Source organism: Rhamphochromis longiceps, linkage group LG9 (genome assembly GCF_057381845.1).
Source record: "Rhamphochromis longiceps isolate RC_006_pf linkage group LG9, R_longiceps_female_GT1.1, whole genome shotgun sequence".
NCBI lineage: Eukaryota > Metazoa > Chordata > Actinopteri > Cichliformes > Cichlidae > Rhamphochromis > Rhamphochromis longiceps.
Window position 1 is genome coordinate 17,188,127 of NC_140565.1, and position 13,368 is coordinate 17,201,494.

At 39.5% G+C, this 13,368-nt stretch overlaps 1 protein-coding gene across 6 annotated transcripts; it reads right to left on the minus strand.

Annotated features, from left to right (window-relative positions):
• Window positions 1–159: 159 nt before the first annotated feature.
• On the minus strand, window positions 160–12,966 carry armc3 (armadillo repeat containing 3). 6 transcript variants are annotated; one of them, XM_085418536.1, is made up of 20 exons: window positions 12,150–12,966; window positions 11,902–11,957; window positions 10,883–11,000; window positions 10,521–10,646; window positions 10,208–10,276; window positions 9,844–10,019; window positions 9,073–9,267; window positions 8,769–8,952; window positions 8,499–8,651; window positions 8,304–8,412; window positions 7,279–7,528; window positions 6,953–7,044; window positions 6,515–6,683; window positions 6,255–6,358; window positions 5,236–5,322; window positions 4,609–4,692; window positions 3,436–3,474; window positions 2,783–2,947; window positions 2,333–2,495; window positions 160–2,143 (listed from the first exon to the last, which is right to left on the minus strand). In XM_085418536.1, the coding sequence occupies exons 2-20, from the start codon at window positions 11,947–11,949 to the stop codon at window positions 1,937–1,939; spliced, it is 2,538 nt and encodes an 845-aa protein (XP_085274662.1). In that variant the 5' UTR covers window positions 11,950–11,957; window positions 12,150–12,966; the 3' UTR covers window positions 160–1,936. The 6 variants fall into 6 exon arrangements, with proteins under 6 accessions (XP_085274662.1, XP_085274659.1, XP_085274658.1 ...); XM_085418533.1 differs by having other exon boundaries at window positions 5,236–5,319; window positions 6,953–7,089; XM_085418532.1 differs by having other exon boundaries at window positions 6,953–7,089.
• Window positions 12,967–13,368: the final 402 nt, after the last annotated feature.

Below are 13,368 nucleotides of genomic sequence, written 5' to 3' on the forward strand. Positions count from 1 at the left end.
AAATTAAAATAAAAAAAAATCTAAGATTAGATTTTAGATTTTTTTTAAGACTGATACAGAGATATTTGTTGATTTAAAAATATGACATTCAAATAGGTAAGCCATATTTATTTATTTATTTAATTCTTTTAGAGACATGAAACATGAAAGGATTTCTCTAGCATTTATTGTTATTTATTTAACCTGTTCCTGTATGCTTTGCTTTAGTTAATAGCTAATATTGGCTATTTGCCAGTCTATTACACAAAGTCCATATACACATGTATATAAAATCTCCACCTCATCTCCTGAGAGGTGGTATAAATACAATCCTCAGGCTCGGGTCCACTTGAGGGGACTTTGAAGGTTCTGCACAATATCGTGGTTGCTCCTGGACTGCACTCTTCGGCACAAAGACCTCTGATGTTGTGCTTGGTATCTGTTGGAGCTACTCTTCCGGTTTTGGGATTACAACACTTAGTGTTTCCATTTCCACTGTGACTACTTTAGCCTTTTCCTTTCACACCTGCTCCAGTTGTTCCTTCAGCCTTAGTTTGTGATGTCAGTTGTGCCATTTCTTCCTAGTACTGGTGTCCGCTGGGATTGCCACATCTATCTGCTGTTCACAACCATCTTTGCAGGTGTCTATTTGAATACTAATTGTTATTGTTATTATTAATAATAATAATAAATGGTAAAAGGCCTGTACTTGTATAGTCCCTAAGGACCCCAAAGCGCTTAACACATTCAGTCATCCACCCATTCACACACTGGTGATGGCAAGCTACATTGTAGTTACAGCCACCCTGGGGCGCACTGACAGAGGCGAGGCTGGCGGACACTGGCAATGGGTGAAGTATCTTGCCCAAGGACACAATGACCGAGACTGTCCAAGCCAGGGCTCAAACCGGCAACCTTCCGATTACAAGGCAAACTCCCAACTCTTGAGCCACGATCACACAACCAATAATAATAATAACCTGTTCAACTGTTCCTTAAGGCAAAAATCGGATGAGTTATCAGATGGTAACTACTCATGATCAAATACATGATCAAAACAACCTGCTGAAGTTCAAATTGAGCATAAGAAAGAAGAAAGAAAAGAAGAAATGTGATTTAAGTGCCTAAAATCACATTGCCTTAGTTGTTGGTGCCAGATGGGCTGGTATGAGTATTTCAGAAACTGCTGATCTACTGGGATTTTCCCCGAAAACCATCTCTAGTGTTTACAGACAATAGCACAAACAAAGAAAATATCCAGTGTGCAGCAGTTCTTTGGGTGAAAATGCTTTATGATGCCAGAGGTCAGAGGAGAATGACCAGACTGCTTCAAGCTGATAGGAAGGTAACAGTAACTCCAATACCCACTCATACAGCCAAGGCATGCAGAAGAGCATCTCTGAATACAAAACACTTCAGACCCTGGAGCAGATGGGATACAGGAGCAGATGCAGAACAGGAATGTACGTCTACAGTTCACACAGGCTCACCAAAATTGGACAATTATAAAATTGGAAAAACGATGCCTGGTCTGGTGAGTATAAATTTCTACTATGAAATCTTTCTGGTAGGTTCAAAAACATGAAAGCATGGATCCAAAGCTCCAGGCTGGTGATGGTGCCATGAAGCTGTAAGAGATATTTTCAATTCTCCAGCTGAAGCATTAACTTTCTAAACAACTACAGCTTGCACGTTGGCAAAAACACTGCTTCACCATGTTGGACCCATGCTGAAGTACAAAGGTTGAATCACTGTGTTTAATAGAGAAACACCACAATAGACACGATTTTGCTTTCCTTATGCATATGTAGAAAAAAAAATAGTCAACTGATGAGGTCCGCCATGCACACATCATGTACACATAAACACACATTACATATAAATCGGTTGATGCACATCAGACAAAATATAACGTCAAAGCGTTACCTTCTGTGGTATTTAAACAATACAGTACTGATTATATAGTTTGATATTGGACTGCAGCTGGGCTATTGACTGGAAACAGGTTTCCAGGTTGGTGCACAAGGTCTACTATGTAGCGGCAGGGCTGTGAAGAGTGCAGCTTGTTGGAGGAATTTCTACTGAAAAGGAGAACCTCATTCCAAGCACGGTTGTAGTCTCCCCTAACAAGTGTGCAGCTCAGTCCAATGCAATCAGCCAGTGACTAAAAGAGGAGACAGAAGAATGTCAGACTGAGAAATAGGCTGAGGAACAAATATTATGGAGAAGACCTTAAAGAGACAGAGCTTAAATTGGGATGTCAAAACATGTTGGTCAGGAATAAAAAATATTAGGAAAGATGATGAACATAGCCGCTCATGCTAATGCTACCATGCGGGTAAAGAATCTGTACCTTGAACAGGAGTGCCCTGTGATAATAGATTCCCTTTTTGATGAAACCAATGGGAATAACATTAGACTGAAGTTGAATCTTCAGCTCACTGAGGTGCAGAATCCAAGAAAACTCGTGCATCTTTTCCTTCTCCACTGCTCCCCCCATGGCTTCGCTCACCAGCCTGAAAATAAGAGCAAACCCAACCAAAGAAAATGCAGAAACCTTTAAAATAAAGTCTTTCTTTTCCATTCTGATCTCTCAGGGTATTGTATTTCAGTGTGTTAGCAGAGTGTCTGCATTGCATACCACTGCTGTCATTTTTAGTCAGCTCTCCTGACATTTTAAGAGTTGGTGTGTAAATGTCATTTTAATGTGTTTCCATGACTCCAGAGATTTGTTTTAAACAATAGCTGCTGATAAGTTACTTCGCTCTCTCTTTGCATGCCAGTTTCTGCATGAATACGTTACCTGGCTAAGGATTCACACTGCTCTTTTTCATCATTCAGTGGAAAGATGTATTCTTTGGCAATTTTTATTAGAATCTGCAATGAGACATCCTCCATCATTCCCCGTGGTTTCTCTACAGGAGACTCAGGCTGAAGATAATCTTTCTGTTTTTCTTCCTTCTTCTTCCTGAAGAAACAATAAATTAGAAAAGAAATCAGGGGAGTCAGTGCGTTAAAATAAGAAAGAAAATCACTACTTAATATTCCACCTTTGTGAACTCTATCACACATTTCACATCACAGGATCCATGTTAGTGACACTGCTTTATGCTCATCCTTCATATTAACAGGCACACTCTTTTTAGTGTCTAACGATCTCCTTCATGTTATCTGATTTTATATACATATAATCAAGAGAACATATCATTACAAGATCTAATCATTATCACTAACGCAAGATCTTTCAATATTTTTTTAAATGTCAATGTTTTTGGCACTATATCGTCTTTAGCATGCGTCAGAGATTGTTATCATCTCTAAAATGTTTAGACAGTTTCCATAAAAGGTATATGAATACAGCACAGGGATGTATTTGAACACACACAAACTTTAGTAATAATAATAATAATAATAATAATAATAATAATAATAATAATAATAATAATAATAGAGTACATGAGGCCATAATCTTTCTGTTCCTCTTCCTTCTTCTTCCTGTACAAAAAAAGAGTAAATTAGAAAAGAATTCTGTCAGTATCTTACAAGGAAAGAAAATCACTACCGTATTTCCCGGACTACAAAGCGCACCTGAATATTAGCCGCACAAGCTAAAATCAGGGGAAAATCCTGTTTTGTACATACATTAGCCGCACCTGACTAAAAGCCGCAGGTGTTTCAATGTTGACTTATCATATGTAAGAGAATATGCACAAAGGGAATTGTCAGGAAAGAGATGGCTGTTTGGAGACACACCCCTTTTATTAATATTTTGAAAAACAAGTTATGGGTACATATTTGCACATGTAGTACATAACAGTAACCTACAGCACACCAGAAAAATAGATTCGGCCTACCTTTTAGGCTCAGGTGCAGTGACACGGCTTTAACAAGAAGAAAAGTCAGTCATTCACCATCTTTCTCTTCTTCCTGCGCTCTAAAACCACCAAAGTCCTCTTCTCCAATGTCGGAAACGAACAGGCTCAGGATGGCTTCGTCATCCACTCTCCGCTTCTCTCCTTCGTTGTCACTTTCAAAACCAAAGAAATCCTCGTTGTCAGTGTCAGAGTCGAACACCCTCAGAAGGGCCGTGGCGGTGTCCTCCTCTCCATCATGCAGCAGTCCAGCCCTTCAAAATCCGTTGGTGATCGTGGATGTTTTCGCACTTTTCCACGCTGTCAGAATCCACCGGTGGAGTTGGGCATAACTTGCTTTTCGCAAGTTTATCGCCGCTCGTCATCCACGCCTCCCGCTGAATGCGTAGCGCTACTTTGAAGTTTGTTTTTCGCGCTACTTCGTACGGCACTACGTTGCCTGGCGGACGGACATGTGACTAACATACCACTCTTGAACCCCGATCCTTCCGCCAGGCAACGTAGTGCCGTACAACAGCGGAACAAACAAAACAAATCGTCTTACGATATCACAAAAATCATGGAAAATCCATAGAAAAGCCGCACCTGACTAAAAGCCGCAGGGTTCAAAGCTTGTGCAAAAAGTAGCGGCTTATAGCCCGACAATTACGGTACTTAAAATTCCACCTTTATGACCTCTTTTAATTCATTTCACATTTCGTGCTCAATGTTAGTGGTACTGCTTATGTTGAGCCTCCACATTAACAAGCACACTCACTTTGGTGTCTTACGGTCTCCTTTAACTCTGCTTTCTGACTCTGATGGCTTGCTCTGTGTTTCTTCTCGCACATCTACTGTCACCCTGCAACCAAAGGACATCAACAAAATGGTTTATATGAACACACAGCACTGTATTTTATAAATCTTTGCACATATATTGTGGAACCATTACTCTTTGTGACTGTTTTTCTGCCAAGGCTACAGGAAAACTTGGGCTTAAGGGACATTGCCAAGAACTAAATCAGGTTTGTCTTGGGGATATAATATCTATTTCACTCAATAACTTGCAAATCAATTTATAACTTGTATGAAATTATTTTTTTCTGGATTTTTGTTTGATATTCTGCCTCTCTCCATGATTTTTTTTTAGCATGCAGCATTTATGTAGCTACATTTTCATGTAGGAAAAGGTAGCATCTTTTAATACTGTCTTGAAATGGGATTATTTTTGGCACAACTTCCTGTTTAGCATGTGTCAAAAAGAGTGTCAATGTATAATAATCATCATAATAACAATAATAATCATAGCTGTGGCCAAAAAGGGTTTGGACAAAAAAGATTTTTGTCTCCAGAACCTCTGATGTTAGTGGTATTACTTGTTGTACTACTTAGCAAACACACTCACTTTGGTGTTTTACGCTCTCCTCTGACTCTGCCGTCTGACTCTGATGGCTTGTTCTGTGTCTCTTCTGGTACATCTACTGTCTCCCTGCTAACAAAAAACATCCGTTAATTGGTTTATAGGAACACAGAAGAATAAGTCAGAAAATAAATTCAATCATGAGGCCTTTTGCTTTGAAATTTGGCTCATGCAGAAGCTATGGATGAGACCAGGAATCAGTTACATAACAGGCTGTTTAAGAATGCCTGAAGTGTTACGTGTAAATTCATGCTGGTGGAATGGGGGTCTGGGAGGGGTGAAGGGCTGAACAGAGGTACCCTGAAGGGGGTACTGCTCTCTTTTCCAAAGTTAATTTATGAAAATGCTGAAAGCATTAAACAGTGCATGCATATACAGCCTTAAACATCTAAGATGTGTTTTTTCATTGCGTGCATGCTTTATGTGGCTCAGTGAACACGCATGGGTATTGCATGTCTCTTTGTGCTTTTGCACATTTGTGATTTTGGGTGCAAGCTCAGAAGTCCATTATTTGAATCACAAGAAGCCCTCTGAGTGTGTCGCCACCCTAAAGAAGGGCTACCGTACACTGCCACACTAATTATGCTACAGGCATAGTGGGGGAGAATGGGAGGAGGAAAGGGAACGAAGGAAGAATAGAGCACAGGACTGGAGCAGAGAAGGGGAGGGTGATTGTAATCTAACAGCCACAATAAATTTTCTGAGCAAACAACATGTTGTGACTTCTAGTGCAGGAACCTAATGGTCCCAGTCAATTTCTGTAATTGTTCTGGTTAATTTACTTTTATTACCAGGTGGGAGGAGTCAGCTGTAACTGTTTAGAGGGCTATTACATACAGTATACCTTCCATTTGTCCTCGAAACATCTATCTAAACTAAAAGAATGTAATAATAAAGCATGCTTCTTAAAACAATTGGTGTCTTTTAAGCACAAGCATTAAAATAATGTAGTTTATATTTCTCCTTTTAAACTATCAAACCATACTCTAATATTAGATTCGTACTCTGGCAATACTGTTGCTTTGTTGACAAAAATAATGGCTTGCCGCTGGTTAACCGGTTGCTTGGACAGTTCCTCTAAAGTCAGCATCCTCTGACCAGGGCGAGCCTGAGGGAAAACACAAGAGTTGCATTTTAATTATTATGTGAAAAGTCATGCTGCATTCTTGTGAAAGACTGCCAATAACAAAAAAACAACAACCAACTAATGCTATGTTAATAAGATTGCATTAAAAAGTCCTTGAAAGGACTTCTGACAGCATACCTTTCCAGCATCGTAGAAGCCACAGGTGATGATGTCAGTGGAGGCCAAAGAACTTGTCAGGCTGTATTTAAAAGACAAGTTGGAGTTAAGTAGGCTGTTCACAGCCAACTCACTGAAACTGTTCCTACGGGTCTTTGACTGGTTGATTTCCTGAAGTATTTCCAGGGCTCTGAGACACAGATAGAAACAACAAGCATAGACCAAAAGAAAGAAAGAAAAGAAAAATATTCTGTCATTACTAATAAATATAAAAATGGACAAATGAACAAAGGCACATGTAGTCACATCTAATATTGTCTTGCACTGCCATCTGTTGGTTATTTAGGGGATCACATTAAGCAATATCTATGCAGATATTGCATTTATTTTACTCGCCAGTCATTTATTTGGTGACACATCAGTCATGCTCTAATGACAGTGTTATCTATCACGTCTTACCCAAATTTGCACATCTCCACAGCAGTTGGCTCATCACTGGCACAGACATTCACTGCCAAGCATGCAATGTGAAGCACCTCCTTGGAGTGAGACTGCAGTAGATTGACCAGAAGCTGAAGACCTCCAACTCTGACTAGCTTGGGTTGAGTATTAGTTATTTAGTGAAAGAATTTCAAATGTAGTATCACAAAGTGAAACCGAATGCTGTTTACAATAATCCTGCTGTCTTGAGTAAAGTTTACAGCAATGATTAAAAACAATGATCATTATTTATTATTACTGAACATGAGAACAAGCCAGCATTCTGAGGTCACATAAACACCAACCTCTGTCCTAGCTTCTTCATCACTGGCCAGCACTGCCAGGCAACGTGCAGTGTTTACCAGGACTTGTGTAACTGTAGATTTCAAGGGTTCCAACAGAGCCTGTATGGCTCCATGTGACAAGATGCTACAGCGGATGATCTCATGTTCTGCCATGTTGCAAAGTGTGGCAGCAGAATTGGCCACTATCTTTGGACAGCTTTGATACAGCTGCTGTATGAGGAGCTTGTCGCCACCTTCCTCATACACTTCACTGGAAAATACAATAAACAGGGAGGGAGGTTTAATGAAAAGTTAGACGGCTGACAATTACTGTAGTTTTACAAATTTATACGTTGTTAAAGCATATTATTTCTAAGCATACAATGCGTGGGTTCGAGAGTTCGAAGAAGACTTGTCTGGAAAAAAAAATGTATAAGACAAGATTGGAGAAGACAATGGAAAAGAAGTAAAGAGATTCCGTGTCTTATTTTTATGAAAAAAGGGGAGGACAGCATTCTAGTCCAGAGTAGAACACACACCTTTAAATCCCTGAAGTCATTCAGATTTTATGTAGCTAATAATGGGAAAACAACTGAAAGGGTCTAGAAGTTTACAAAAAAATCATATTTGGATGCTTCATGCTGGACATAAAAGACAAAAACGGGCACTTATGTGCATGCATTATGGGAATTTTCAGAACTTCTTCCTTTTCTGAGAGATGTTTGGGATTATATGGGCCAAGGGTTGAAGTATGATTTGCCCAGGTCACCAATACTTTGTCTTCTTGGGGACAGGGGTGTCCTAGCACATCTGAATGATCGATATGAACCAGACAGTGTGTACTGGATGTCTGACAAATAAATACTACCCAGTAACTTATCATACAAATTGTCTCATATGCCTTATTCTGTGTCTTTAAACTGCCTTGTTCTTTGTAGATGTTTTTATACATAATTCCATACATTTTGAATTGTTAAAAAAAAGTGCATATATCTGTACAAAAACAATGAGGTATAGGTAAGACATCAAAGTCCTTCGTTACTCACAAGGCATTTGACTCGCTGTTATGAGTGAGGTTAGAGAGGGCCTGGGTTGCCGCCTCTCTCAGTGCCAAACTCTCCCTGCTCAGCAGTTGAACCAGGACACTGATACAACCTGAAACACAAAGGAATCCAACTCAATTACACTTTGTTGTGCTGACTGCACCTAATCTCAGGGTGGCTTGGTGAAGATGTACGTGCCAAGTTCTCTGAAGCGTTCTTTGCTGTTTAGGTGAAAGGTCAAGGCAGCCACAGCCTGACAGGCAGACGTCATCACACCAATGTTCTCCAAGGACAGAAGCTCAACAAGAACGGTCTCCACATCCTGCTCGTGAAGCACTTTGCAGCTCTCAGCTAAACACACAGGCAAGCACCCGCATACACACACACATAACAGAATAAATAAAATAGAGTAAATTATGTGGGAAAGTTGAAAGAAATCTGTTGTCTCTAATTGCCTTCTGTGCTTACAGCTCTGAGCCACCCTGGTGATGCATTTAATAACACCTGACCGGATTTCAGGCACACTGGGAGTGAGGACAAATTCCATCAACTTGGTCAGTCCTCCACTCTTGTGAATGAGTTGGACACTTTCACTGTCACTCAAGCAGTTAGCCAGGACATGTAAGGCCTCAGCATGTAGGTCACTGAAGTTCTGTGAGAAATAAAAAGATAGGTCCAGAGGACACAGATTTTAAAGGATTCTCTATTATTTTATTCTTATTAACACAAACCAGCAGAATAAAGACATATATTACCTAAACCATATACCTACCACATTATTCAGGATACCCATAAGCTTCTCAAATCCCTGTTTGTCCCTGAAGGTCTTGTTTGCATCTCTGTCAGTAGTGACATGTTGCAACGTCTTTAAAGCCAAATGCTGAATGACAGGGAATTCCGAATTTAAGAGCTGCAGAAGTGGAGGGATCCCACCTAATTCGTGTACCACCAGTCGGCTTTTGTAGTCCTTCATGGGGACAAAACAGCAAAGGTTGCAAAAGGTTCACAGAAATGTTGAAAGCATTTTTTTCAACAATCCTAGGAGCAAATTTGAAGCTGTTTTCACTCATGAAATCTGTAAATGTTGGGAGAAATAGGTCAGGACTTTGTGAAGTTGCTCTTTCTCACACGTAGCGCACAGCAGGAAACAGTTCGCATTAACTGCATTCTCATTGCTAAGAAATACTTTAGGTTTGGCAGCAGTGCTGCCTTAGTAGAGCAGGAGGGAGGCAGAACACAGTGTGACCACTGACACCAGAGTTATTACCTGCACTATTATCACATAGATGAAATTGGACACAATAAATACTTTCCCTTGCAGAGCTGACAAGTTAAACACATTCTACAGCATTAAACATCTGCACTGTCACATGTACCCCTGTAATGTTATATCTAGAAAAGTTCAGGGGTTCAGTAAATACGGTATGTGAAGACAACTTTATCGTCTTTTAGGACTATAAAACATCACGTTGATTTTTCACAGTGAAAATCCTTATAATTTTTACATAAAATTACATCCTAAAGCCTGATGACTTTGGGTCACCTGTACTAGGTTGGAGATGGTCTCTAGTGAATTCTTCTTGACATCTGGGTCAGAACTAGACAGCAGCTGAATTAGAGTTGGCAGCCCCTTGTTGTCAAAGATCTGGGCCTTACAGAGGAAATCCTCTGACAAAGAAGCCAGGCACAGTGTTGCAAACTCGTGGACAACTGTATCATCTTGAACAAAAATGGAATTTGATTATATGAAAAGAAACAGAAATAAATAAGGATTGATCACAGAAATACTGCCTACTGCCATAAGTAAACACATGTGCTCTATTTTGATTGTATGCAACTTATACAAAGTGACACTGTTTCCTTTAGTGATCAAAATATATCTTAATCTTCTAATATCTATTACTCACCTTCGAGTGATAGTTTTTCAATAATTGATGGAATGGCATCTAATTTTTTCAACGCAGTCCTTACATCACCTTTCAGATTTAAACAAGAGACATTACTCAGTTACTCAGTAAGGCTAGCACCTTGCTCATTGTTAAATCAACAGAACAGGGAATCCAACATCTGGTAGATTAACAGATGCAAATTCCTGACAAACACATAGATGGCCGGTAAACTAAAGGGTCATTTGTAGAATCAAGACTGTCGCATGAGCTTGTAAGCTACCAAGTCTACTGCAGTCGAATCTGCATCAATGATGTAACTGGTCTGACGCACCATTGGTGGCCATGATGCCCAAGGCCATGAAGGCATTGCGTCTGACCAGCTTGTTGTTGTGAGTAATGAGTTGGCAGAGAGGCGCTAATGCCCCAAGTCCCAGCAGAGAAACCTTGTTCTCATCTCCTAACAACAGGGGGAGACAGTGAACAGGAAAATTAGGCAGATGGTGATGAAGTGAATTGCAAATGTTGCAATTTCTGGATTTAAAAAATGCATATCAAAAAAATACACCATTACAAAACATCAGCCTGAAAGCAAAATTAAGACAGGATTTTCTGCTATTCAGCTGCAAGGTTGCCCATAGAAATAAAAACAATCAATAATATGTGGAAGGGTTAGCGGTGGGTACCCTACCATACCTTTCTCTGCAAATGTCTGGATCGCTTCACACGCTTTGATTAAAATGTCCTCCTCTGGGGAGTTCAACAGCAGCACTACTGTTGCTGGGGCTTTGCTCTCAAGGGGTAGCGGCTCAAACTGTGAGAGTCAACAGGGAGAAGGAGTGTTTGCAAAATATAAAATAAATAACTGAAATATAGAACGTGTATAAAGTCAGGTCTGTCTTTTTGACTTTCATACTTCTAGGACAATGAGACAGGACATATCTCAATGCCCAGCATGTACCAACAGGCAACAACCTGAGAACATGTACATGCATATGATATCCTGATGCCGTTTTCAAACAATTTTGTGCCCAAGGCCTACTAAAGACCAAGCCACAATTTCAAAGTACATTTTTATCATCAGAACATCAGAAAACTTCATCATCTAGAATGAAGTCAAAGACTTTTTTATTGTAGTGGCAAATGGACACACTTTTGAGCATGACATCTATTTTTTCCCTTTGAGTTTCACACTCCCTCTTTAGCTTTCTCCAGACTGTTAGTGTCTGAAGTTAGTTAGTGTTAGTGTTATTATCCACTGGTTAAGGGGATGTTTCACCACACATGAAACTGATCATTCTTACCTCATCACAAATATAATATTTACTATCAGTCAATGTTTTTGATGTGTCAATCAGAGCATTTGATATGTACTAAAGCAAATTCAAATTTCATTCATTATTTTTTGTGTAGTTAGAATAATCATGATTTGTTGACACAAATACCTGCTTGTATATCAACCTTAATGACCTTTGATGCCAAGCCCCAATGAATCAAGTTCCATAGTAGTAGTTCCAATCAGAGAGTTGTGCATGCTTTCTAATTGATATGTTCCCGGGATGTACAGTAGGCTGTGTTCATGGTATGGATGTGTTTCAGTGGACATGAATTAAACCTTGTCAAAGGTTCAAAAATGCATTAATTAGGTTTTGCCAACACCTAAAGAAACATTAGGTGAGAACCTTCACAGACCTAAAGAAACATTCGTCACTCACCGTTTCCTTGATTGGCGTTTCCCTCTCGTTCCTCGACTTCTTTCCCATATTATGGCCTAAAGAGGAGCAATATTGATGAGAGATGGGTGTCCAACGGTTCAATGCGTTCAACTCTGTGAACCCATAAAGCTAGCTAGCTAGTTATGCTACTATGCCACTCCTCAGTAGCACTGTCGACAGATTAAGCTTACAAAACAGGCATATGGCAAGCTCTCTAATTACTATCTCAAAAATGAACCACGACTTACGTTTTCTTTCCAGACCAAGAGGCAACTTCGAGGTTTTAAACCGACAACAATAACCTCACCGTACTGTGTTTTGGAAAAGGAGGTTGACGCAACGTTGCCAGGCAACGGGTGCCATGTGGAACTAAATAATGGTCTAAACAATCGTTATTTTAACCTATTGCAAAAGGTTATGGCTCCTATTGTCTTAGCAGTTTACTTCGGAAACACTGACAATGTATTTATGTAATCGGGACTTGGAACAAAAATATATTGGGTGGTTATTTATCCAAGTAAAGTAAAAAGAAAAAAAAAAAAACAGTATAGTCCATGAAGGAAATGCTGAGAGACACAAAAAAGGCAGGTATTAGCTATGTTGTTTGTGTGTTTTTGAACATATCACACACAGATTTACACAAACTGGTAGAATAAATCCTGGGTAACAACGAGGGGGGCACAAGTTTATGTTGAGTGAGCGTGAGGTCAGATGAAGAGGTTGTGAATAATACCACCAAAATCATCATTGGGACATTGTAGCAAATGTGTCAGTAGCCATCAAAAAGTGCATGTAAAATGAACTGGAGCTCAATGGATTGGGGTCTAAATCTTTAAAGGACAACAGAACAGTCTGGCAATTAGATGTATAAGTGTCTATTACATTATTTTATTTATTGAAAACACAACTTGCATGACCTATGGAGGGGTGAACCAGACAACTAAAGGTTCTGTGCTGTTTTCTAATTAACTGTGTAGTTTACTTTTGAGAACTACTAAGATTTGGAAAGCTCTTCAGATGTCCTTGAATCTGTTCATTGAATTACACTGAAGTTTGGAAGAAAGCACATTCCATCATTAAATTATCATGAATATATATATATATATAGTTACATATATTTTTATTCAATATAAATAGAGCTCAGTCAATATAAATAGAGCTCAGTCAATATGAAAAGAAATGCGCTGCCGTGAAGGGTGAGCCATAAAACAAATGAGCTCTATACCGCATCAGCACATTGAAGCCTCCTGCTTTTACAGAGGCACTGACACAGCATTGTGCCAGTGGAAACAGCATAGTATGCACCTGAGGACCAAATGACCTCCAAAGACATTATCTCTGATGGTGTGGGTGGATATATATATATATATATATATATATATATATATATATATAAGAAAGAGGAGGGAGACGAAGAACCATCATGGAAGGACAGGCCCCTGCACGGTATGTACCACCGGCAGATAG

Coding starts and splice junctions, on each gene's coding strand:
- armc3 (XM_085418532.1), bottom strand. CDS start 11,949: ATGGGAAAGAAGTCGAGGAACGAGAGGGAAACGCCAATCAAGGAAACG. Junction 7,090..7,278: donor ATGAAGAAGCTAGGACAGAG/GTTGGTGTTTAT, acceptor ACTCAACCCAAG/CTAGTCAGAGTTGGAGGTCT. Junction 6,684..6,952: donor GTGGAGATGTGCAAATTTGG/GTAAGACGTGAT, acceptor TCTGTGTCTCAG/AGCCCTGGAAATACTTCAGG.